Below are 26877 nucleotides of genomic sequence, written 5' to 3'. Positions count from 1 at the left end.
GTACACCCTCTAACCTTAGTGAAACCTCAATGCTTCTCCTCAATCAGCTGTCCTGTGCATGACACCATCCTTTCAATCTCCACTCCAAGTCATCTTACCAAGTATACTCAACAGACTTATGCTACTATCATTCAAACATTCATTTTTGTGTACTATGCATTCATAAAACAGTGCAAAACTCTCATGTTATATGTTCAAAAAAGTTAAAAGCTTTTCATAAAGCACCTTTGGTCACATTAAACCTTTGGTGCAATGTGACCATGGTTTATAGTGTGCTCGCTGACTTCAGAAATTGGTCAATCATTATTATTTTTTTTTTTTCATTATACTTTGTCGCTGTCTCCCGCATTTGCGAAGTAGCGCAAGGAAACAGACGAAAGAAATGGCCCAACCCCCCCCCCATACACATGTATATACATAAGTCCACACACGCAAATATACATACCTACACAGCTTTCCATGGTTTATCCCAGACGCTTCACATGCCTTGATTCAATCCACTGACAGCACATCAACCCTGGTATACCACATCGCTCCAATTCACTCTATTCCTTGCCCTCCTTTCACCCTCCTGCATGTTCAGGCCCCGATCACACAAAATCTTTTTCACTCCATCTTTCCACCTCCAATTTGGTCTCCCTCTTCTCCTTGTTCCCTCCACCTCCGACACATATATCTTCTTGGTCAATCTTTCCTCACTCATCCTCTCCATGTGCCCAAACCACTTCAAAACACCCTCTTCTGCTCTCTCAACCACGCTCTTTTTATTTCCACACATCTCTCTTACCCTTACGTTACTCACTCGATCAAACCACCTCACACCACACATTGTCCTCAAACATCTCATTTCCAGCACATCCATCCTCCTGCGCACAACTCTATCCATAGCCCACGCCTCGCACCATACAACATTGTTGGAACCACTATTCCTTCAAACATACCCATTTTTGCTTTCCGAGATAATGTTCTCGACTTCCACACATTCTTCAAGGCCCCCAGGATTTTCGCCCCCTCCCCCACCCTATGATCCACTTCCGCTTCCATGGTTCCATCCGCTGCCAGATCCACTCCCAGATATCTAAAACACTTCACTTCCTCCAGTTTTTCTCCATTCAAACTCACCTCCCAATTGACTTGACCCTCAACCCTACTGTACCTAATAACCTTGCTCTTATTCACATTTACTCTTAACTTTCTTCTTCCACACACTTTTCCAAACTCAGTCACCAGCTTCTGCAGTTTCTCACATGAATCAGCCACCAGCGCTGTATCATCAGCGAACAACAACTGACTCACTTCCCAAGCTCTCTCATCCCCAACAGACTTCATACTTGCCCCTCTTTCCAAAACTCTTGCATTTACCTCCCTAACAACCCCATCCATAAACAAATTAAACAACCATGGAGACATCACACACCCCTGCCGCAAACCTACATTCACTGAGAACCAATCACTTTCCTCTCTTCCTACACGTACACATGCAATTGAGTGGGAGATGTATAAAAGGAAGAGACAGGAGGTCAAGAGAAAGGTGCAAGAGGTGAAAAAAAGGGCAAATGAGAGTTGGGGTGAGAGAGTATCATTAAATTTTAGGGAGAATAAAAAGATGTTCTGGAAGGAGGTAAATAAAGTGCGTAAGACAAGGGAGCAAATGGGAACTTCAGTGAAGGGCGCAAATGGGGAGGTGAAAACAAGTAGTGGTGATGTGAGAAGGAGATGGAGTGAGTATTTTGAAGGTTTGTTGAATGTGTTTGATGATAAGAGTGGCAGATATAGGGTGTTTTGGTCGAGGTGGTGTGCAAAGTGAGAGGGTTAGGGAAAATGATTTGGTAAACAGAGAAGAGGTAGTGAAAGCTTAGCGGAAGATGAAAGCCGGCAAGGCAGCAGGTTTGGATGGTATTGCAGTGGAATTTATTAAAAAAGGGGGTGACTGTATTGTTGACTGGTTGGTAAGGTTATTTAATGTATGTATGACTCATGGTGAGGTGCCTGAGGATTGGCGGAATGCGTGCATAGTGCCATTGTACAAAGGCAAAGGGGATAAGAGTGAGTGCTCAAATTACAGAGGTATAAGTTTGTTGAGTATTCCTGGTAAATTATATGGGAGGGTATTGATTGAGAGGGTGAAGGCATGTACAGAGCATCAGATTGGGGAAGAGCAGTGTGGTTTCAGAAGTGGTAGAGGATGTGTGGATCAGGTGTTTGCTTTGAAGAATGTATGTGAGAAATACTTAGAAAAGCAAATTAATTTGTATGTAGCATTTATGGATCTGGAGAAGGCATATGATAGAGTTGATAGAGATGCTCTGTGGAAGGTATCAAGAATATATGGTGTGGGAGGAAAGTTGTTAGAAGCAGTGAAAAGTTTTTATCGAGGATGTAAGGCATGTGGTCAATCATATGCTCTAAAATTACATCTCAATCCTCAGTAATTCTCGATAATACAAAGGATAAGCTTGTCATTATTGAATACCAGGGTTCAAGTGTTTCAGCATAACCTTAGGGAAACATGTTGTCTTCTGGCGTAATAAACAAAACTCAGACAAATGAATTAGATTCCTTAAACTTTTAACTTTTAGACTTAGCATTTTTCAAAGAAATATTCATAAAAAGTAATTTAGTTGTTACTAATAACTTTTAATTCAAGTTCACTTACGTCAGAGTAATATGAATTGATATAAAAACATCTTCCTCCCCTGGGGATAGGGGAGAAAGAATACTTCCCACGCATTCCTCACGTGTCGTAGAAGGCGACTTAAGGGGACAGGAGCGGGGGGGGCTGGAAACCCTCCCCTCCCTGTACTTTAACTTTCTAAGAGGGGAAACAGAAGAAGGAGTCAGGCAGGGAGTGCTCATCCTCCTCGAAGGCTCAGATTGGGGTGTCTAAATGTGTGTGGATGTAACCAAGATGAGAAAAAAGGAGAGATAGGTAGTATGTTTGAGGAAAGGAACCTGGATGTTTTGGCTCTGAGTCAAACAAAGCTCAAGGGTAAAGGGGAAGAGTGGTTTGGCAATGTCGTTGGAGTAAAGTCAGGGGTCAGTGAGAGGACAAGAGCAAGGGAAGGAGTAGCACTACTCCTGAAACAGGAGTAGTGAGAGTATGTGATAGAGTGTAAGAAAGTAAACTCTAGATTGATATGGGTAAAACTGAAAGTGGATGGAAAGAGATAGGAGATTATTGGTGCACATGCACCTGGGCATGAGAAGAAAGATCATGAGAGGCAAGTGTTTTTGGAGGAGATGAGTGAGTGCGTTAGCAGTTTTGATGCACAAGACCTGGTTATATTGATGGGTGATTTAAATGCAAAGGTGAGTAATTTGGTAGTTGAGGGAATAATTGGTGTACATGGGGTGTTCAGTGTTGTAAATGGAAATGGTGGAGCTTGTAGATTTATGTGCTGAAAAAGGACTGGTGATTGGGAGTACCTGGTTTAAAAAGAGAGATGTACATAAGTATACGTATGTAAGTAGGAGAGATGGCCAGAGATTACGTGTTAATTGATGGGCGCGTGAGACTTTTGGATGTTAATGTGCTGAGAGGTGCAACTGGAGGGATGTCTGATCATTATCTTGTGGAGGCGAAGGTGAAGATTAGTATAGGTTTTCAGAAAAGAAGAATGTTGGGGTGAAAAGAGTGGTGAGAGTTAGTGAGCTTGGGAAGGAGACTTGTGTGAGGAAGTACCAGGAGAGACTGAGTACAGAATGGAAAAAGGTGAGAACAAAGGACGTAAGGGGAGTGGGAGAGGAATGGGATGTATTTTGGGAAGCAGTGATGGCGTGCGCAAAAGATGCTTGTGACATGAGAAGCGTGGGAGGTGGGCAGATTAGAAAGGGTAGTGACTGGTGGAATGAAGAAGTAAGATTATTAGTGAAAGAGAAGAGAGAGGCATCTGGACGATTTTTGCAGGGAAAAAATGCAAATGACTGGGAGATGTATAAAAGAAAGAGGCAGGAGGTCAAGAGAAAGGTGCTAGAGGTGAAAAAGAGGGCAAATGAGAGTTGGGGTGAGAGAGTATCATTAAATTTTAGGGAGAATAAAAGGATGTTTTGGAAGGAGGTAAATAAAGAGCGTAAGACAAGGGAATCAATGGGAACTTCAGTGAAGGGGGCTAATGGGGAGGTGATAACAAGTAGTGGTGATGTGAAAAGGAGATGGAGTGAGTATTTTGAAGGTTCGTTGAATGTGTTTGATGATAGGGTGGCAGATATAGGGTGTTATGGTCGAGGTGGTGTGCAAAGTGAGAGAGTTAGGGAAAATAATTTGGTAAACACAGAAGACGTAGTAAAAGCTTTGTGGAAGATGAAAGCTGGCAAGGCAGCGGGTTTGGATGGTATTGCAGTGGAATTCATTAAAAAAGGGAGTGACTGTATTGTTGACTGGTTGGTAAGGTTATTTAATGTATGTATGACTCATGGTGAGATGCCTGAGGATTGGCAGAATGCTTGCATAGTGCCATTGTACAAAGGCAAAGGGGATAAAAGTGAGTGCTTAAATTACAGAGGTATAAGTTTGTTGAGTATTCCTGGTAAATTATATGGGAGGGTATTGATTGAGAGGGTGAAGGCATGTACAGAGCATCAGATTGGGGAAGAGCAGTGTGGTTTCAGAAGTGGTAGAGGATGTGTGGATCAGGTGTTTGCTTTGAAGAATGTATGTGAGAAATACTTAGAAAAGCAAATGGATTTGTATGTAGCACTTATGGATCTAGAGAAGGCATATGATAAGAGTTGATAGAGATGCTCTGTGGAAGGTATTAAGAATATATGGTGTGGGAGGCAAGTTGTTAGAAGCAGTGAAAAGTTTTTATTTAGGATGTAAGGCATGTGTATGTGTAGGAAGAGAGGAAAGTTTGCAGCAGGGGTGTGTGATGTCTCCATGGATGTTTAATTTGTTTATGGATGGGGTTGTTAGGGAGGTGACTACAAGAGTTTTGGAAAGAGGGGCAAGTATGCAGTCTGTTGTGGATGAGAGAGCTTGGAAAGTGAGTCAGTTGTTGCTTGCTGATGATACAGCGCTGGTGGCTGATTCGTGTGAGAAACTGAAGCTGATGACTGAGTTTGGTAAAGTGTGTGAAAGAAGAAAGCTGAGAGTAAATGTGAATAAGAGCAAGGTTATTAGGTACAGTAGGTTAGATATCTGGGAGCGGATTTGGCAGCGGATGGAACCTGGAAGCGGAAGTGAATCATAGGGTGAGGGAGGGGGCGAAAGTTCTGGGAGTGTTGAAGAATGTGTGGAAGTCGAGAACATTATCTCGGAAAGCAAAAATGGATATGTTTGAAGGAATAGCGGTTCCAACAATGTTATATGGTTGTGAGGCATAGGCTATAGATGGAGTTGTGCAGAGGAGGGTGGATGTGCTGGAAATGAGATGTTTGAGGACAATATGTGGTGTGAGGTGGTTTCATTGAGTAAGTAATAATAGGGTAAGAGAGATGTGTGGAAATTAAAAGTGTGGTTGAGAGAGCAGAAGAGGGTGTTTTGCAATGGTTTGATCACATGGAGAGAATGAGTGAGGAAAGATTGACAAAGAGGATATATGTGTCAGAGTTGGAGGGAACAAGGAGAAGTGGGAGACCAAATTGGAGGTGGAAAGAGCGAGTGAAAAAGATTTTGAGTGATCGGGGCCTGAACATACAGGAGGGTGAAAGGCGTGCAAGGAATAGAGTGAATTGGAACGATGTGGTATACCGGGGTCGACATGCTGTCAATGGATTGAACCAGAGCATGTGAATCGTCCGGGGTAAACCATGGAAAGTTCTGTGGGGCCTGGGTATGGAAAGGGAGATGTGGTTTTGGTGCATTATTACATGACAGCTTGAGACAGTGTGAACAAAAGTGGCCTTTGTTGTCTTTCCCTAGTGCTACCTCGCACACATTTGGGGGGGAGGGGGTTGTTATTTCATGTGTGGCGGGGTGGCAATGGAAATGAATAAAGGCAGACAGTATGAATTATGTACATGTGTATATATGTACATGTCTGTGTGTGTATATATATGTATACGTTGAGATGTATAGGTATGTATATTTGCGTGTGTGGACGTGTATGTATATACATGTGTATGTGGGTGGGTTGGGCCATTCTTTCATCTGTTTACTTGTGCTACCTCGCTAACGCGGAAGACAGCGACAAAGCAAAATAAATGAATAATAAAAATGAATAAAAACAAATGCACCAACTAACCTGAGTAAGCCAGTGCCTGATCCTATATCCAAAATTGTCTGATGCCCTTGCTCCACCGCTCTCTCAATTGCTGATTTAAAGGCAGCATTCCTGGTGGAATCATTGAGCATAGGCAGATGCCACCGTTCAACCAAGGCATTGGTCAACCTGCTTCGAGTCTCTTGAGCATTTGGGTCTCGTGAACATTCTGCATGTGCCAAGCAAGCATGATTCCAAGCTTCATGTACACTCCCATGTCTGTAATAACCCAGGGTAATGAAACCATGCATATATACACAACAAGTTTTATTGAAAGAAGAAAGATTCATCATATCAAAATGTCTTTGAATAATACAAAAATTCAGAGAAAAATCTCATTCCATTAAAACAGGGCATATATTCTAGCTAGAGTACAATCTTTATTGCATATCAGTAATTTTAGTCCATCATATTCTGACATCAAAATTTCAGTCTTCATGTCATATTTTCATTACTGTTAAAATAACTGACATTAGATAATACTACAACATAAATAAATAACTACATTTACAACACGCACCTGATGAAATAATAACTGAGGAATTTATATTTCAGTGCTTTAAATGTCTTATTAACAAGACTTACATTTGTATATGTAACACATGAAATGAATCCTTAATTACACTACTATGTTTGAAAAAAGGAAACCTAATTCATCATCATAAAAATTTACACACAGAGGCAGGTGTTACCAGAGCATTAGACTGAGGAGGAACAACAAGGCTTTAAAAGTGGTAAAGGATATGTGGATCAGGGGTTTGCTTTAAGGATCTGTAATAAATACTTAGAGAAGGAAAAGGATTTGTATATGACATTTGTGGATCTGAAGGAAGTGTATGATAGGACTAACAGAGATGCTTTGTGGAAGGTGCTATGAATATATTGTGTGGAAGGAAAGATACTTGAAGCAGAGGGGGTTCTTATCTAGAGAGAAAGTGTGAGGGTAAGAAAAGAGGAAGGCAAGCGGTTTTAGGTAAAGGTGGGTCTGCATCAAGAGTGTGTGATGTTACCATGCATGTTTCATCTGTTTACAGATGGAGTGGTGATGTAGGCAAATGTGAAGGTTTTGCTGAGTGAGGTGGGTCTGCAGTCTGCTAAGGGTTGGGTGCCTGTGATGTGCATCAGATGCTGTTTGCTATGATGGCAAATTCAAGAGAGTACTTACAGAAGTTAGTGTCTGAGTATGAAAGTGTGTCAAATGAGGAAGTTAAGAGTTAATATGATTAAAAGGTAACGAGCTTCACAGGAAAGAAAGGCAGCTCAGTCTGAGCGAGCCTGAATGGAGAAAGCCCAGAAGTAGAGAGGCTTTTGAATACCTGGGAATGGACATAGCAGTGGATGGAATCGTACGAACCGAAGTGAACCATGGAATGGGTGAGGGTTAAGGTTCTGGGTATGTTAAGGAATGTTTGGAAAGAGGGGTCACTGTCTGTGTGGGTAAAGATGGGCATGTTTGATGGGATAGTAGTCTTGACAGTTTTGTAAGGAGAAGAGTGGATGTGTTAGTAATGAAATGTCTAAGACCTATATGCAGTATGAGGAGGGTTTATTGAGAAAAGTTGTGGAAGTAAACACAATATGCTTGTGTGTTAAGCAGGCAGCACTAAAATGGTGAGGACATATGAAAAGGTCAATTGAGGCGATACTGACTAAGAGGATACATGTGTCATTACATAACTATCCCAAGACCAATTTTGGTGAGTCCTGGTGTTACCCAGGATCTCTTTCCAAGACATTTCAAAGGCTTCTGCAGCCCAAGGCTGTATTACTTTCAGTACCAGGGAAATATGAACTTTTTTGAAATGATTTCTTTGATGAGTCTGCATTCCCAGTGACACAGTCTCACCAAAAGTGACTTTAAACTCACAGTGCAACCTCAAGCAGGGAAAGTCAAAAAATGCACACACACCTACAGTGTCCACAAATAATCTTGTCTGCCTCCCCATACATTTTCAAAGATGATGTCAAATTTACACTTTATCACTCTGTCATCTCTCCTTTGACTTTGACTACCACCTGCAAACATCTGGGCAAGTAATTAGCAAGGTACTTAAAGTATTCTAGATCTATGTTTTGGGCTCATGGGGTCTTGATCTGAATGAGACATGGCACTGATGAGGTGTTGCAGGAAGCATCAGCTAGATAGTGCCTTCTCATTGCCCAATGTACTTTGAAATCTCAAGTGTACCCAAATATCTTTGCTCCCTGCCAAGAATTTGGGCTATGCCCTTAGAAAGGTAAGAGCCACATCAAGAAGCAAAGGTGGAAGAAATAAAGTGCCTAGAAGCAAAAATTCCAAAATGATGTGACAGCCAGGAACTGTAAACAGAGAACATAGTTCCCTTAAGATAGCCTGAGGCACAGTGTGTGGGTTGCTGGTAATCATACCATCAGAAACAATATTCTCAGCAACCAGATATACAATGATTTCACCAATAGCATAACATGCTTGTACCCACAATAAACCTTACCTGTAATCACCTTTGAAAATATATGGGAGGACAAAAAAGTTTTTTTTGCAGACTAAAGGGAGCAGGAGCTGGAAACTCTCCCCTTCTTGTATTTGAAATTTCCAAAGAGGAAAGAGAAGGAGTCAAGAAGGGAGTGCTCATCCTTCTCCAAGGCTCAGATTGGGGTGTCTGAATGTGTGTGGATGTAACCAAGATGAGATGAAAGAAGGGTAGGTAGTATGAATGAGGAAAGAAACCTGGATGTTCTGGCTCAGAGTGAAATGAAACTCAAGGGTAAAGGGGAAGAATGGTATCAAAACGTCTTGGGAGTACAGTCAGGGGTTGGCGGGAGAAGAGTTAAGGAAGGAGTAGCACTACTCCTGAAACAGGAGTTGTGGGAGTGTGTGACAGTGTAACAAAGTAAATTCTACATTGACGTGGGTAAAACGGAAAGTGGATGGCAAGAGATGGGTGATCATTCGTGCTTATGCCCCTGGTCCTAAAAAGAAAGATCATGAGAGGCAAGTGTTTCAGAAGCAGCTGTGTGAGTGGGTCAGCAGTTATAGTACAGAAGACCGGGTATTAGTGACGGGTGATTTAAATGTGAAGATGAGTAACATGGCAGTTGAAGGTATAATTGGTGGGCATAGGGTATTTATTGTGAATGGAAATCATGAAGAACTTGGGGAGTTGTGTGCTAAAAAAAACACTGGTGACTGGGAATGCCTGTTTCGAAAAGAGAGACATACACAAGTATACACATGTGAGTAAGAGAGATGGTCAAATGGCATTATTAGACTATGTATTAACTGATAGGTATGTAAAAGATACTTTTAGATGTAAATGTGCTGAGAAGGACAGCTGGTGGGATGTATAATTACAATCTTGTGGAGGTAAAGGTGAAGATTAGAGGTCTTCATAAAATAAGAGAATGTCAGAAAGAAGAAAGTGGTGAGAGTAAGTGAGCTTGGAAAGGAAACTTATGTGAAAAAATTCCAAGAAAGATTGAGAGTAGAATAGCAAGAGGTAAGAGCAAATGAAGTGAGGGGAGTGGATGAGGAATACGAAGTATTTGGGGAAGCAATGATGGCATGTGCAAGAGATGCATGTCGCATGAGAAAGGTGGGAGGTGGGCAGGTTAGAAAGGGTAGTAAGTAGTGGGATGAAAATGTAAAGTTGTTCGTGAAAGAGAAAAGGGAGGCATTTGGATGGTTCTTAAAAGGAAGGAGTGCAAACAACTAGGAGATATAAAAGAGAAAGCAGCAGGAAGTCAAGAGGAAGGTTCAAGGGTTGAAAAAGATAGCAAATGAGAGTTGGAGTGAGAGAGTATCATTAAACGTTAGGGAAGATAAAAAGATATTTTGGAAGGAGGTGAATAATGTGCAAAAGACAAGAAAACAAATGGGAACATTGTTGATGGGGCCAAGGGGGAAGCAATAACATGCAGTGATGGAATGAGGAGATGGGGTGGATATCTTAAAGGAATGTTGAATGTGTTTGATTATTGGGTGGCAGATGTATGATGTTATGGTTGGTGTGGTGTGCAAAGTGAAAGAGTCAGGGAAGTGGTTAGGTGAAGAAAGAAGTGGTGAAAGCCTTGTGGAAGATGAAATCCAGAAAGGCCATGGGAGTGGGTGGCAGAAAACATGTATAGTGCCTTTGTGAAAAGGCAAAGGGCATAAAGGCAAGTGTTCAAACTACACAGGTATAAGATTGTCAAGTATACCTGGAAACTTGTATGTAAGAGTACTGATTAAGAGGATGTAGGCATGCACAGAGCACCAGATAGGGGAAGAGCAGCATTGTTTTAGAAGTGGTAGAGGATGTGTGAATCAGGTTTTTACTTTGAAGAACATGTGTGAGAAATACTTAGAAAAGTATATGGATCTGGAGAAGGCACATGATAGGGATGACAGAGATGCTTTATGGAAGGTATAAAGAATAAATGGTGTGGGAGGTAAGCTGGTAAAAGCAGTGAGAAGTTTTTATCAAGGGTGTTAGGCATGTGTATGAGTAGGAAAAGGAAAGAGTGACTGGTTCTCATTGAAGGTTGGTCTGCAGCAGGGGTGTGTGATGTCCCCATGGTTGTTTAATATGCTTATGGATGGGGTGGTTAGGGAGGTAAACACAGGAGTTTTGGAGAGAGGGGCGACTATGCAGTCTATTGGGGATGAGAAGGCCTGGGAAGAGAGTCAGTTGTTGTTTGCTGATGATACAGCTCTTGTGGCTGATTCAAGTAAGAAGCTGCAGAAGTTGGTGACTGAGTCTGGAAAAGTGTGTGAAAGGAGAAGGTTAAGAGTAAATGTGAATAAGAGCAAGGCTAATAGGTTTAGTAGGGTTGAGGGAAAAGTTAATGGGGATGTTGAATGGAAAAAATTGAAGGAAGTGAAGTGTTTTAGATATCTGAAAGTGGACTTAGCAGTGAATGGAACCATGGAAGCAGAAGTGAGTCACAGGGTGCGGGGAGGGGGCTAAGGTTCTGGGAGCGATGAAGAATATTTGGAAGGAGAGAAACTTATTGTGGAGAGCAAAAATGGGAGCAAAAATGAGTATGTTTGAAGTAACAGTAGTTCCAACAACACGATATGGTTGCGAGGCAAGGGCTATGGACAGGGTTGTATGGAGAAGGGTGGATAAGTTGGAAATGAAATGTTTGAGGACAATATGTGATGTGAGGTGGTTTGATTAAGTAATGAAAGGGTAAGAGAAATGTGTGGAAATTTAGTGTGTGGTTGAGAGAGTAGAAGAGGGTGTGTTGAATTGGTTTGGACATATGGAGAGAATGAGTGAGGAAAGATTAACAAAGAGGATATATATGTGTCAGAGGAGGAGGGAACAAGAAGTGGGAGACCAAACTGGAGGTGGAAGGATGGAGTGAAAAAGATTCTGAGCAATCAGGGCCTGAATATACAGGAGGGAGAGAAGCGTCCAAGGAATAGAGTGAATTGGAACCATGTGGTATACTGGGTCGACATGCTGTCAATGGACTGAACCAGGGCATGTGAAACATCTGGGGCAAACCACAGAAAGGTTTGTGGGGCCTGGATGTGGACAGGGAATTGTGGTTTCAGTGCATCACACATGACAGCCTGAGACTGTGTGTGAACAAGTGGGTCTTTTTTTGTCTGTTTTCCTGGTGATACCTCGCTGAAGCAGGGGGTAGTGATGCTGTTTCCTGTGGAGTGGGATAGTGCCAGGAATAGATGAAGGCAAGTATGAATATGTACATGTGTATATATGTATATGTCTGTGTATGTGTACGTATGTGTATATGTTAATATGTACATGTATATGTATGACATGGGAAACAGCAATTAGATGTAAAAAATAATATATATAATATAAATATGTATATATGTATATATGTATATATGAGAGTTGGGGTGAGAGAGTATCATTAAATTTTAGGGAGAATAAAAAGTTTGAATGGAGAAAAACTGGAGGAAGTGAAGTGTTTTAGATATCTGGGAGTGGATCTGTCAGCGGATGGAACCATGGAAGCGGAAGTGGATCATAGGGTGGGGGAGGGGGCGAAAATTTTGGGAGCCTTGAAAAATGTGTGGAAGTCGAGAACATTATCTCGGAAAGCAAAAATGGGTATGTTTGAAGGAATAGTGGTTCCAACAATGTTGTATGGTTGCGAGGCGTGGGCTATGGATAGAGTTGTGCGCAGGAGGATGGATGTGCTGGAAATGAGATGTTTGAGGACAATGTGTGGTGTGAGGTGGTTTGATCGAGTAAGTAACGTAAGGGTAAGAGAGATGTGTGGAAATAAAAAGAGCGTGGTTGAGAGAGCAGAAGAGGGTGTTTTGAAATGGTTTGGGCACATGGAGAGAATGAGTGAGGAAAGATTGACCAAGAGGATATATGTGTCGGAGGTGGAGGGAACGAGGAGAAGAGGGAGACCAAATTGGAGGTGGAAAGATGGAGTGAAAAAGATTTTGTGTGATCGGGGCCTGAACATGCAGGAGGGTGAAAGGAGGGCAAGGAATAGAGTGAATTGGAGCGATGTGGTATACAGGGTTTGACGTGCTGTCAGTGGATTGAATCAAGGCATGTGAAGCGTCTGGGGTAAACCATGGAAAGCTGTGTAGGTATGTATATTTGCGTGTGTGGACGTGTGTATGTATATGTGTATGGGGGGGGGGGTTGGGCCATTTCTTTCGTCTGTTTCCTTGCGCTACCTCGCAAACGCGGGAGACAGCGACAAAGTATAAAAAAAAAAAAAAAAAAAAAAAAAAAAAAAAAAAAAAAAGATGTTCTGGAAGGAGGTAAATAAAGTGCGTAAGACAAGGGAGCAAATGGGAACTTCAGTGAAGGGCGCAAATGGGGAGGTGAAAACAAGTAGTGGTGATGTGAGAAGGAGATGGAGTGAGTATTTTGAAGGTTTGTTGAATGTGTTTGATGATAGAGTGGCAGATATAGGGTGTTTTGGTCGAGGTGGTGTGCAAAGTGAGAGGGTTAGGGAAAATGATTTGGAAAACAGAGAAGAGGTAGTGAAAGCTTTGCGGAAGATGAAAGCCGGCAAGGCAGCAGGTTTGGATGGTACTTGCAATGGAATTTATTAAAAAAGGGGGTGACTGTATTGTTGACTGGTTGGTAAGGTTATTTAATGTATGTATGACTCATGGTGAGGTGCCTGAGGATTGGCGGAATGCGTGCATAGTGCCATTGTACAAAGGCAAAGGGGATAAGAGTGAGTGCTCAAATTACAGAGGTATAAGTTTGTTGAGTATTCCTGGTAAATTATATGGGAGGATATTGATTGAGAGGGTGAAGGCATGTACAGAGCATCAGATTGGGGAGGAGCAGTGTGGTTTCAGAAGTGGTAGAGGATGTGTGGATCAGGTGTTTGCTTTGAAGAATATATGTGAGAAATACTTAGAAAAGCAAATGGATTTGTATGTAGCATTTATGGATCTGGAGAAGGCATATGATAGAGTTGATAGAGATGCTCTGTGGAAGGTATTAAGAATATATGGTGTGGGAGGAAAGTTGTTAGAAGCAGTGAAAAGTTTTTATCGAGGATGTAAGGCATGTGTACGTGTAGGAAGAGAGGAAAGTGATTGGTTCTCAGTGAATGTAGGTTTGCGGCAGGGGTGTGTGATGTCTCCATGGTTGTTTAATTTGTTTATGGATGGGGTTGTTAGGGAGGTGAATGCAAGAGTTTTGGAAAGAGGGGCAAGTATGAAGTCTGTTGGGGATGAGAGAGCTTGGGAAGTGAGTCAGTTGTTGTTCGCTGATGATACAGCGCTGGTGGCTGATTCATGTGAGAAACTGCAGAAGCTGGTGACTGAGTTTGGTAAAGTGTGTGGAAGAAGAAAGTTAAGAGTAAATGTGAATAAGAGCAAGGTTATTAGGTACAGTAGGGTTGAGGGTCAAGTCAATTGGGAGGTGAGTTTGAATGGAGAAAAACTGGAGGAAGTGAAGTGTTTTAGATATCTGGGAGTGGATCTGGCAGCGGATGGAACCATGGAAGCGGAAGTGGATCATAGGGTGGGGGAGGGGGCGAAAATTCTGGGGGCCTTGAAGAATGTGTGGAAGTCGAGAACATTATCTTGGAAAGCAAAAATGGGTATGTTTGAAGGAATAGTGGTTCCAACAATGTTGTATGGTTGCGAGGCGTGGGCTATGGATAGAGTTGTGCGCAGGAGGATGGATGTGCTGGAAATGAGATGTTTGAGGACAATGTGTGGTGTAAGGTGGTTTGATCGAGTGAGTAACGTAAGGGTAAGAGAGATGTGTGGAAATAAAAAGAGCGTGGTTGAGAGAGCAGAAGAGGGTGTTTTGAAGTGGTTTGGGCACATGGAGAGAATGAGTGAGGAAAGATTGACCAAGAGGATATATGTGTCGGAGGTGGAGGGAACGAGGAGAAGAGGGAGACCAAATTGGAGGTGGAAAGATGGAGTGAAAAAGATTTTGTGTGATCGGGGCCTGAACATGCAGGAGGGTGAAAGGAGGGCAAGGAATAGAGTGAATTGGAGCGATGTGGTATACCAGGGTTGACGTGCTGTCAGTGGATTGAATCAAGGCATGTGAAGCGTCTGGGGTAAACCATGGAAAGCTGTGTAGGTATGTATATTTGCGTGTGTGGACGTATGTATATACATGTGTATGGGGGGGGGTTGGGCCATTTCTTTCGTCTGTTTCCTTGCGCTACCTCGCAAACGCGGGAGACAGCGACAAAGTATAATAAAAAAAAAAAAAATAATAATGTATATGTGTGTGTATGGGCATTTATGTATATACATTTACATATGAGTGGATGGCCCATTCTTCACCTGTTTCTTGGCGTTACCTTGCTGACGCAGAAAACAGTGATTAGGTATAATTAAAAAAATATGTCTGAATGTAAGTGGATGTAACCAAGATGAGAAGGAATGAGATAGATAGTATGTTTGAGCAAAGAAACCTGGATGTTCTGACTCTGAGTGAAATGAAGCTTAAGGGTAAAGGGGAAGAGTGTCTTGGGAATGTCTCGGGAGTAAAGTGAGGGATTGGTGAGAGGACAAGAGCTAAGGAAGGAGTAGCACTATTTGTGAAGTAGGAGTTGTGGGAGTATGTGACAGAGTGTAAGAAAGTAAATTCTAAATTTATTTGGGTAAAACTGAAAGTGGATGGAGAGATATGCATGATTATTGGTGCCTATGCACCTGGTCATGAGAAGAAATATCATGAGAGGCAAGTGTTATGGGAGCAGATGAGCGAGTGTGCTAGCAGCTTTGATGCATGAGACTGGGTTATAGTGATGGGCAATCTAAATGCTAAGGTGAGTAATGTGGCAGTTGGGGGTATAATTGATATACATGGGGTGTTCTGTGTTGTAAATGGAAATTGTGAAGAGCTTGTGTATTTGTGTGCTGAAAAAGGATTAGTGATTGGGAATACCTGGTTTAAAACGAGAGATATACATAAGTATACATATGTGAGTAGGAGAGATGGTCAAGGGGAATTATTGCATTACATGTTAACTGATAAGCAGTTAAAAGAGAGACTTTTGGATGTAAATGTGCAGAGAGTGGCAGCTGGAGGATTGTCTGATCACTATCTTGTGAACGTGAAGGTAAAGATTTATAGAGGTTTCAAGAAAAGAAGAAAGAATCTTAGGGAGAAGAGAGTCTGAAAGTAAGTGAGTTTGGAAAGGAGACTTGTGTGAAGAAGTACGAGGAGAGATTGAGTGTAGAATGGCAAAAGCTTACAGCAAGTGAAATGAGGGGATGGGGTGAGGAATGGGATGTATTTAGGGAAGAAGTGATGGCTTGCATAAAATATGCATGTGGCATGAGAAAGGTGGGAGGTTGGCAGATTAGAAAGGGTAGTGAGTGGTGGGATGAAGAAGTAAGGTTATTAGTGAAAGAGAAAAGAGAGGCATTTGAACAATACTTGCAGGAAGTGGTGCAAATGACTGGGAGAATTATAAAAGAAAGTGGCAGGAAGTCAAGAGAAAGGTGCAAGAAAAAGAGGGCAAATGAGAGTTGGGGTGAGAGAGTATCATTAAATTTTAAGGAGAATAAAAGTGATGCTTTGGAGGGAGGTAAAGAATGTGCATAAGACAAGAGAACAAATGGGAACATTGGTGAAGGGGGCAAGTGGGGAGGTAATAACAGATAGTGATGAAGTGAGGAGATGGAGTGAGAATTTTGAAGGTGTTGAATGTGTTTGATAATATAGTAGCAGATATAGGGTGTTTTGGTTGGGGTGGTGGGCGAAGTGAGAGGGGTCAGGGAGAATGGTTTGGTAAACAGAGAAGTGGTAGTGAAAGCTTTCCATAAGATGAAATCTGGCAAGGCAGTGGGTTTGGACGGTATTGCAGTGGAATTCATTAAAAAAGTGCGTGACTGTGTGTTGATTGGTTGGTGTGGATATTCATTGTATGTATGGTTCATGGTGAGGTGCCTGAGGATTGGCAGAATGCATGCATAGTGCCATTGTACAAAGGCAAAGGGGAAAAAGGTGAATGTTCAAACTGTGTTGGCATAAGTTTATTGAGCATTCCTGGGAGATTATACTGGAGGGTACTGATTGAAAGGGTAAAGGCATGTACAGAGCATCAGAAAGGGGAAGGGCAGTGAGGTTTCAGAGGTGGTAGAGAATGTGTGGATCAAGTGTTTGCTTTGAAGACTGTATGTGAGGAATACTTAGAAAAACAAAACAAATGGATTTGTATGTGGCATTTATGGATCTGGAAAAGGCACATGACAGGGTTAATAGAGATGCTTTGTGAAAGGTTTTAAGAGTATACGGTGTGGGAGGTAAGTTGCTAGAAGCAGTGAATAGTTTTTATCAAGGATGTGAGCATGTGTACGAGTCGGAAGAGAAGAGAGTGATTGACTCCCAGTGAATGTCGGTTTGCGGTAGGGATGTGTGATGTCCACATGGTTGTTTAATCTGTTTATGGATGGGGTGGTTAGGGAGGTAAATGCAAGAGTTTTGAAGAGAGGAACGAGTATGCAGTCTGTTGTGGATGAGAGGGCTTGGAAAGTGAGTAAGTTGTTGTTTGCTGATAACACAGCTCTAGTGGCTGATTCGGGTGAGAAACTGCAAAGGTTGATGACTGAGTTTGGAAAATTGTGAGAAAGGGGAAAGTTGAGAGTAAATGTGAATAAGAGCAAGGTTATTAGGTTCAGTAGGGTTGAGGGACAATTTATTTAGGATGTAAGTTTGAATGTGAAAAACTGAAGGAAGTGAAGTGTTTTAGATATCTGGGAGTGGACTTAGTAGTGGATGGAATCATGGAAGTGGAAGTGAGTCACAGGGTGGGGGAGGGGGCGGTGGTTCTGGGAGTGATGAAGAATATGTGGAAGGAGAGAACGTTATCTAGGAGAGGAAATGGGCATGTTTGAAGGAATAGTACTTCCAACAATGATGTATGGTTGTGAGGCATGGGCTATGGATAGGGTTGTACAGAGGAGGGTGGATGTGTTGGAAATGAAATGCTTGAGGACAATATGTGGTGTGAGTTGGTTTGATTGAGTGAGTAATGAAAGGGAAAGAGAGATGTGTGGTAATAAAAAGAGTATGGCTGAGAGAGCAGAAGAGGGTATGCTGAAATGGTTTAAACATATGGTATGAATTAGTGAGGAAAGGTTGACAAAGAGGATGTATGTGTCAGAGATAGAGGGAACATGGAGAAGCAAGAGACCAAATTGGAGGTAGAAGGATTGAGTGAAAAAGATTTTGAGCGATCAGGGCCTGAACATACAGGAGGGTGAGAGGTGTGCAAGGAATAAAGTGAATTGGAACGATGTGGTATATCGGGGTCAACATGCTAGCAGTCAATGCACTGAACCAGGGCAAATGAAACATCTGGGGTAAACCATGGAAAGGTCTGTGAGGCCTGGATGTGGATTGGAAGCTGTGGTTTCTGTACATTACACATGACAGATAGAGACTGAGAGTGAACGAAAGTGGCCTTTTTTGTCTGTTTTCTTGGTGATACCTCACTGAAGCAGGGATGTAGCATCACTGTTTCCTGTAGGGTAGGGTAGTACCAGGAATGGATGAAGACAAGGAAGTATGAATATGTATGTGTGTATATATGTATATGTCTGTGTATGTGCATGCTTTATGTATGTATATATGTTGATAACTATATGTATGTATATGTATGTGTATGCCCGGTTATGTATATATATGTGTATATGAGCGGATGGGCAATTCTCCGTCTGTTTCTTGGCACTACCTCGCTGATGCAGGAAACAGCGATCAAGTTTAATAATAATAAAAAAAATTTTTTATTAATTTTTTCATACTTAATCGCTATGTCCCGCATCAGCAAGGTAGCGCAAGGAAACAAATGAAGAATGGCCCAACCATTCATATACACACACACACACACACACACACACACACACACATATATATATATATATATATATATATATATATATATATATATATATATATATATATATTTTTTTTTTTTTTTTTTTTTTTTTTATACTTTGTCACTGTCTCCCGCGTTTGCGAGGTAGCGCAAGGAAACAGATGAAAGAAATGGCCCAACCCCCCCATACACATGTACATACACACGTCCACACACGCAAATATACATACCTACACAGCTTTCCATGGTTTACCCCGGACGCTTCACATGCCTTGATTCAATCCACTGACAGCACGTCAACCCCTGTATACCACATCGCTCCAATTCACTCTATTCCTTGCCCTCCTTTCACCCTCCTGCATGTTCAGGCCCTGATCACACAAAATCCTTTTCACTCCATCTTTCCACCTCCAATTTGGTCTCCCTCTTCTCCTCGTTCCCTCCACCTCCGACACATATATCCTCTTGGTCAATCTTTCCTCACTCATTCTCTCCATGTGCCCAAACCACTTCAAAACACCCTCTTCTGCTCTCTCAACCACGCTCTTTTTATTTCCACACATCTCTCTTACCCTTACGTTACTTACTCGATCAAACCACCTCACACCACACATTGTCCTCAAACATCTCATTTCCAGCACATCCATCCTCCTGCAAGCAGCAGGTTTGGAAGGTATTGCAGTGGAATTTATTAAAAAAGGGGGTGACTGTATTGTTGACTGGTTGGTAAGGTTATTTAATGTATGTATGACTCATGGTGAGGTGCCTGAGGATTGGCGGAATGCGTGCATAGTGCCATTGTACAAAGGCAAAGGGGATAAGAGTGAGTGCTCAAATTACAGAGGTATAAGTTTGTTGAGTATTCCTGGTAAATTATATGGGAGGGTATTGATTGAGAGGGTGAAGGCATGTACAGAGCATCAGATTGGGGAAGAGCAGTGTGGTTTCAGAAGTGGTAGAGGATGTATGGATCAGGTGTTTGCTTTGAAGAATGTATGTGAGAAATACTTAGAAAAGCAAATGGATTTGTATGTAGCATTTATGGATCTGGAGAAGGCATATGATAGAGTTGATAGAGATGCTCTGTGGAAGGTATTAAGAATATATGGTGAGGGAGGCAAGTTGTTAGAAGCAGTGAAAAGTTTTTATCGAGGATGTAAGGCATGTGTACGTGTAGGAAGAGAGGAAAGTGATTGGTTCTCAGTGAATGTAGGTTTGCGGCAGGGGTGTGTGATGTCTCCATGGTTGTTTAATTTGTTTATGGATGGGGTTGTTAGGGAGGTAAATGCAAGAGTCTTGGAAGGAGGGGCAAGTATGAAGTCTGTTGGGGATGAGAGAGCTTGGGAAGTGAGTCAGTTGTTGTTCGCTGATGATACAGCGCTGGTGGCGGATTCATGTGAGAAACTGCAGAAGCTGGTGACGGAGTTTGGTAAAGTGTGTGGAAGAAGAAAGTTAAGAGTAAATGTGAATAAGAGCAAGGTTATTAGGTACAGTAGGGTTGAGGGTCAAGTCAATTGGGAGGTGAGTTTGAATGGAGAAAAACTGGAGGAAGTGAAGTGTTTTAGATATCTGGGAGTGGATCTGTCAGCGGATGGAACCATGGAAGCGGAAGTGGATCATAGGGTGGGGGAGGGGGCAAAAATTTTGGGAGCCTTGAAAAATGTGTGGAAGTCGAGAACATTATCCCGGAAAGCAAAAATGGGTATGTTTGAAGGAATAGTGGTTCCAACAATGTTGTATGGTTGCGAGGCGTGGGCTATGGATAGAGTTGTGCGCAGGAGGATGGATGTGCTGGAAATGAGATGTTTGAGGACAATATATATATATATATATATATATATATATATATATATATATATATTTTTTTTTTGTCGCTGTCTCCCGCGTTTGCGAGGTAGCGCAAGGAAACAGATGAAAGAAATGGCCCAACCCACCCCCATACACATGTATATACATACGTCCACACACGCAAATATACATACCTACACAGCTTTCCATGGTTTACCCCAGACGCTTCACATGCCTTGATTCAATCCACTGACAGCACGTCAACCCCGGTATACCACATTGCTCCAATTCACTCTATTCCTTGCCCTCCTTTCACCCTCCTGCATGTTCAGGCCCCGATCACACAAAATCTTTTTCACTCCATCTTTCCACCTCCAATTTGGTCTCCCTCTTCTCCTCGTTCCCTCCACCTCCGACACATATATCCTCTTGGTCAATCTTTCCTTACTCATTCTCTCCATGTGACCAAACCATTTCAAAACACCCTCTTCTGCTCTCTCAACCACGCTCTTTTTATTTCCACACATCTCTCTTACCCTTACGTTACTTACTCAATCAAACCACCTCACACCACACATTGTCCTCAAACATCTCATTTCCAGCACATCCATCCTCCTGCGCACAACTCTATCCATAGCCCACGCCTCGCAACCATACAACATTGTTGGAACCACTATTCCTTCAAACATACCCATTTTTGCTTTCCGAGATAATGTTCTCGACTTCCACACATTCTTCAAGGCTCCCAGAATTTTCGCCCCCTCCCCCACCCTATGATCCACTTCCGCTTCCATGGTTCCATCCGCTGCCAAATCCACTCCCAGATATATAAAACACTTCACTTCCTCCAGTTTTTCTCCATTCAAACTCACCTCCCAATTGACTTGACCCTCAACCCTACTGTACCTAATAACCTTGCTCTTATTCACATTTACTCTTAACTTTCTTCTTTCACACACTTTACCAAACTCAGTCACCAGCTTCTGCAGTTTCTCACGTGAATCAGCCACCAGCGCTGTATCATCAGCGAACAACAACTGACTCACTTCCCAAGCTCTCTCATCCCCAACAGACTTCATACTTGCCCCTCTTTCCAAAACTCTTGCATTCACCTCCCTAACAACCCCACCCATAAACAAATTAACCATGGAGACATCACACACCCCTGCCGCAAACCTACATTCACTGAGAACCAATCACTTTCCTCTCTTCCTACACATACACATGCCTTACATCCTCGATAAAAACTTTTCACTGCTTCTAACAACTTGCCTCCCACACCATATATTCTTAATACCTTCCACAGAGCATCTCTATCAACTCTATCATATGCCTTCTCCAGATCCATAAATGCTACATACAAATCCATTTGCTTTTCTAAGTATTTCTCACATACATTCTTCAAAGCAAACATCTGATCCACACATCCTCTACCACTTCTGAAACCACACTGCTCTTCCCCAATCTGATGCTCTGTACATGCCTTCACCCTCTCAATCAATACCCTCTCATATAATTTACCAGGAATACTCAACAAACTTATACCTCTGTAATTTGAGCACTCACTCTTATCCCCTTTGCCTTTGTACAATGGCACTATGCACGCATTCTGCCAATCCTCAGGCACCTCACCATGAGTCATACATACATTATATCTATTTATTTTATTCTGCTTTGTCGCTGTCTCCCACGTTTGCGTGGTAGCGCAAGGAAACAGACGAAAGAAATGGCCCAACCCACTCCCATACACAATGTACACACACACACACACACACGTCCACACACACAAATATACACACCTAATACATCTCAATGTACACATATATATACACACACAGACACACATATATACCCATGCACACAATTCACACTGTCTGCCCCCATTCACTCCCATTGCCACCTCGCCACACATGGAATACCATCCCCCTCCCCCCTCATGTGTGCGAGGTAGCACTAGGAAAAGACAACAAAGGCCCCATTCGTTCACACTCAGTCTCTAGCTGCCGCGCAATAATGCCCGAAACCACAGCTCCCTTTCCACATCCAGGCCCCACACAACTTTCCATGGTTTACCCCAGACGCTTCACATGCCCTGATTCAATCCACTGACAGCATGTCAACCCCGGTATACGACATCGATCCAATTCACTCTATTCCTTGCCCTCCTTTCACCCTCCTGCATGTTCAGGCCCCGATCACACAAAATCTTTTTCATGCCCTCCCCCACCCTCTGACTCACTTCTGCTTCCATGGTTCCATCCACTGCTAAATCCACTCCCAGATATCTATAACACTTCACTTCTTCCAGTTATTCTCCATTCAAACCTACCTCCCACTTAACTTTCCCCTCAACCCTACTGACACTAAAAACCTTGCTCTTATTCACATTTACTCTCAACTTTCTCCTTTCACCCACTTTACCAAAATCCGTCACCAACTTCTGCAGTTTCTCACCTAAATCAGCCATTAGTGCTGTATCATCAGCAAACAAGAACTGACTCACTACCAAAGCCCTTTCATCCCCAACAGACTGCATACTTGCCCCTCTCTCCAAAACTCTTGCATTTACTTCCCTAACCACCCCATCCATAAATAAATTTAACAACCATGGAGACATCAAGCACCCCTACCTCAAACCGACATTCACTGAAAACCAATCACTTTCCTCTCTTACTATTCTTACACATGCCTTACATCCTTTGTAAAAACTTTTCACTGCTTCTAGCAACTTACCTCCCACACCATATACTCTTAAAACCTTTTGCAAAGCATCCCTATCAACCCTATCATATGCCTATTCCAGATCCATAAATGCTACATACAAATCCATCTGTTTTTCTGAGTATTTCTCACGTACATTCTTCAAAGCAAACACCTGATCCACACATCCTCTAACACTTGTGAAACCACACTGCCTCCTACCTAATCTGATGCTCTGTACATGCCTTCACCCTCTCAACCAATACCCTTCCATATAATTTCCCAGGAATACTCAACAAATTTATAACTCTGTAATTTGAACACTCAACTTTATCCCCTCAGCATTTGTACAATGGCACTTTGTATGCATTCTGCCAATCCTCAGGCACTTCACCATGATCCATACATATACTGAATATCCTTACCAGCCAATCAACAACACAGTCAACCCCCTTTTCTTAATAAATTCCACTGCAATACCATCCAAACAAGCCGCCTTGCTGGCTTCCGTCTTCCACAAAGCTTTCACTACCTCTTCTCCATTCACCAAACCATTTTCCCTAACCCTCTCACTTCACACTCCACCTCAACCAAAACACCCTGTATCTGCTACTCTATCATCAAACATTCAACAAACCTTCAAAATACTCATTCCATCTCCTTCTCACTTCATCACGACTTGCTATTACCTCCCCATTTACCCCCTTCACCAATGTTCCCATTTGTTCTCTTGTCCTACGCCCTTTATTCATCTCCTTCCAAAACATTTTTTTATACTCCCAGAGATTTAATGATACTCTCTCACCCCAACTCTCATTTGCCCTCTTTTTCACCTCTTGCACCTTTCTCTTGACCTTCTGCCGCTTTCTTTTATTCATCTCCCAGTCATTTGCACTAATTCCTGGCAAAAAATTGTCTAAACGCCTCTCTCTTCTCTTTCACTAACAACCTTACTTCTTCATCCCACCACTCACTACCCTTTCTAATCTGTCCACCTCCCACCTTTCTCATGCCACATGGATCTTTTGCGCTAGCTATCACTGCTTCCTTAAATACATCCAATTCTTCCCCTACTCTCCTCACCCCATTTGCTCTCACCTTTTGCCATTCTATACTCAATCTCTCCTGGTACTTCCTCACACAAGTCTCCTTTCCAAGCTCACTTTCTCTCACAATTCTCTTCTCCCCGAAATTCTCTCTTCTTCTCTGAAAACCTCTACAAATCTTCACTGTTGCCTCCACAAGATAGTGATCAGACAATCCTCCAGCTGCCCCTCTCACAACATTTACATCCAAAAGTCTCTCTTTTACATGCTTATCAATTAACACGTAATCCAATAATGCTCTATGACCATCTCTCCTATTCATATATGTATACTTATGTATATCTCTCATTTTAAACCAGGTATTCCCAATCACCAGTCCTTTTTCAACACAAAAATCCACAAGCTATTCACCATTTCCATTTACAACACTGAACACCAAATGTGCAACAATTATACCCTCAACTGCCACATCACTCAACTTTGTATTCAAATCATCCATCACTATAAACTGGTCTCGTGCATCAAAGCTGCTAACACACTCACTCAGTTGCTCCTGAAACACTTTCCTCTCATGACCTTTCTTCTCATGACCAGGTGCATAGGCACCAAAAATCACCCCATCTCTCTCAATCCACTTAAAGTTTTACCCACATCAATCTAGGGTTTACTTTCTTACACTCTATCACATATTCCCAATACTCCTGCTTCAGGAGGAGTGCTACTCCTTCCTTTGCTCTTGCTCTCTCACCAATCCCCGGCTTTACTCCCAAGACATTCCCAAACCACTCGTCCCTTTTACCCTTGAGCTTCATTTCACTCAGAGCCAAAACATCCAGGTTCCTTTCCTCAAACATGCTACCTATCTCTCCTTTCTTCTCATCTTGGTTACATCCACACACATTCAGACACCCCAATCTGAGCCTTCAGGGAGGATGAGCTCTCCCCCGCTTGACTCCTTCTCTTTCCCCTTTTGGAAATTCAAATACAAGGGGGTGAGGGTCCAGTCCCCACTCCCACCTCCTTTAGTCGCCTTCTATGACACTCAGGAATACATGGGAAGTATTCTTTCTCCCCTAATAATAATAATAATAATAATAATAATAAAAATAATGTGTTTGAATGTGTCTGATGATAGAGTGGCATACGGTGATTTGGTCGAGGTGGTGTGCAAAGTGATAGGGTTAGGGAAAATGATTTGGTAAACAGAGAAGTACTAAAAGCTTTGTGGAAGATGAAAGCTGGCAAGGCAGCGGGTTTGGATGATATTGCAGTGGAATTTATTAAAAAAGGGGGTGACTGTATTGTTGACTGGTTGGTAAGGTTATTTAATGTATGTATGATTCATGGAAAGATGGAGTGAAAAAGATTTTGAGTGATCGGGGCCTGAACATGCAGGAGGGTGAAAGGCGTGCAAGAAAATAGAGTGAACTGGAACGATGCGGTATACCGGGGTCGACGTGCTGTCAATGGATTGAACCAGGGCATGTGAAGCGTCTGGGGTAAACCAGGGAAAGTTCTGTGGGGCCTGGATGTGGAAAAGGAGCTGTGGTTTCGGTGCATTATTACATGACAGCTAGAGACTGAGTGTGAACGAATGGGGCCTTTGTTGTCTTTTCCTAGCGCTACCTCGCACACATGAGGGGGGAGGGGGTTGTTATTCCATGTGTGGCGAGGTGGCGATGGGAATAAATAAAGGCAGAAAGTATGAATTATGTACATGTGTATATATGTATATGTCTGTGTGTGTATATATATGTGTACATTGAGATGTATAGGTATGTATATTTGCGTGTGTGGACGTGTATGTATATACATGTGTGTGTGGGTGGGTTGGACCATTCTTTCGTCTGTTTCCTTGCGCTACCTTGCTAAAGCGGGAGACAGCGACAAAGCAAAATAAATATAAATAATATGATTCATGGTGAGGTGCCTGAGGATTGGCGGAATTCTTGCATAGTGCCATTGTACAAAGGCAAAGGGGATAAGAGTGAGTGCTCAAATTACAGAGGTATAACTTTGTTGAGTATTCCTGGTAAATTATATGGGAGGGTATTGATTGAGAGGGTGAAGGCATGTACAGAGCATCAGATTGGGGAAGAGCAGTGTGGTTTCAGAAGTGATAGAGGATGTGTGCATCAGGTGTTTGCTTTGAAGAATGTATGTGAGAAATACTTAGAAAAACAAATGGATTTGTATGTAGCATTTATGGATCTGGAGAAGGCATGTGATAGAGTTGATAGAGATGCTCTGTGGAAGGAATTAAGAATATATGGTGTGGGCAGTAAGTTGTTAGAAGCAGAGAAAAGTTTTTATCGAGGATGCAAGGCATGTGTACGTGTAGGAAGAGAGGAAAGTGATTGGTTCTCAGTGAATGTAGGTTTGCAGCAGGGATGTGTGATGGCTCCATGGTTGTTTAATTTGTTTATGGATGTGGTTGTTAGGGAGGTGAATGCAAGAGTTTTGGAAAGAGGGGCAAGTATGCAGTCTGTTGTGGATGAGAGAGCTTGGGAAGTGAGTCAGTTGTTGTTCGCTGATGATACAGCACTGGTATCTGATTCATGTGAGAAATTGCAGAAGCTGGTGACTGAGTTTGGTAAAGTGTGTGAAAGAAGAAAGTTGAGAGTAAATGTGAATAAGAGCAAGGTTATTAGGTACAGTAGGGTTGAGGGTCAAGTGAACTGGGAGGTAAGTTTGAATGGAGAAAAACTGGAAGTGAAGTGTTTTAGATATCTGGGAGTGGATTTGGCAGCGGATGGAACCATGAAAGCGGAAGTGAATCATAGGGTGGGGGAGGGGACGAAGGTTCTGGGAGCCTTGAAGAATGTGTGGAAGTCGAGAACATTATCTCGGAAAGCAAAAATGTTTAT

The 26877-nt window shown here is 42.3% G+C and overlaps 1 protein-coding gene across 1 annotated transcript in view; it reads right to left on the bottom strand.

The window, feature by feature from the left end:
* LOC139764778 (protein arginine N-methyltransferase 9-like) overlaps positions 1 to 26877 on the bottom strand; it is a 354991-nt gene that overhangs the window by 206826 nt on the left and 121288 nt on the right. Inside the window, exon 5 of the mRNA XM_071691660.1 lies at positions 6183 to 6419. Within this exon, the coding sequence (XP_071547761.1) occupies positions 6183 to 6419 (237 nt within the window). The remainder of the gene's footprint in view (positions 1 to 6182; positions 6420 to 26877) is intronic.

Source organism: Panulirus ornatus, chromosome 4 (genome assembly GCF_036320965.1).
Source record: "Panulirus ornatus isolate Po-2019 chromosome 4, ASM3632096v1, whole genome shotgun sequence".
Classification (NCBI taxonomy): Eukaryota; Metazoa; Arthropoda; class Malacostraca; order Decapoda; family Palinuridae; genus Panulirus; species Panulirus ornatus.
The sequence above is the reverse complement of the archived record's forward strand: the minus strand, read 5'-3'. Positions and strand labels throughout refer to the sequence as shown.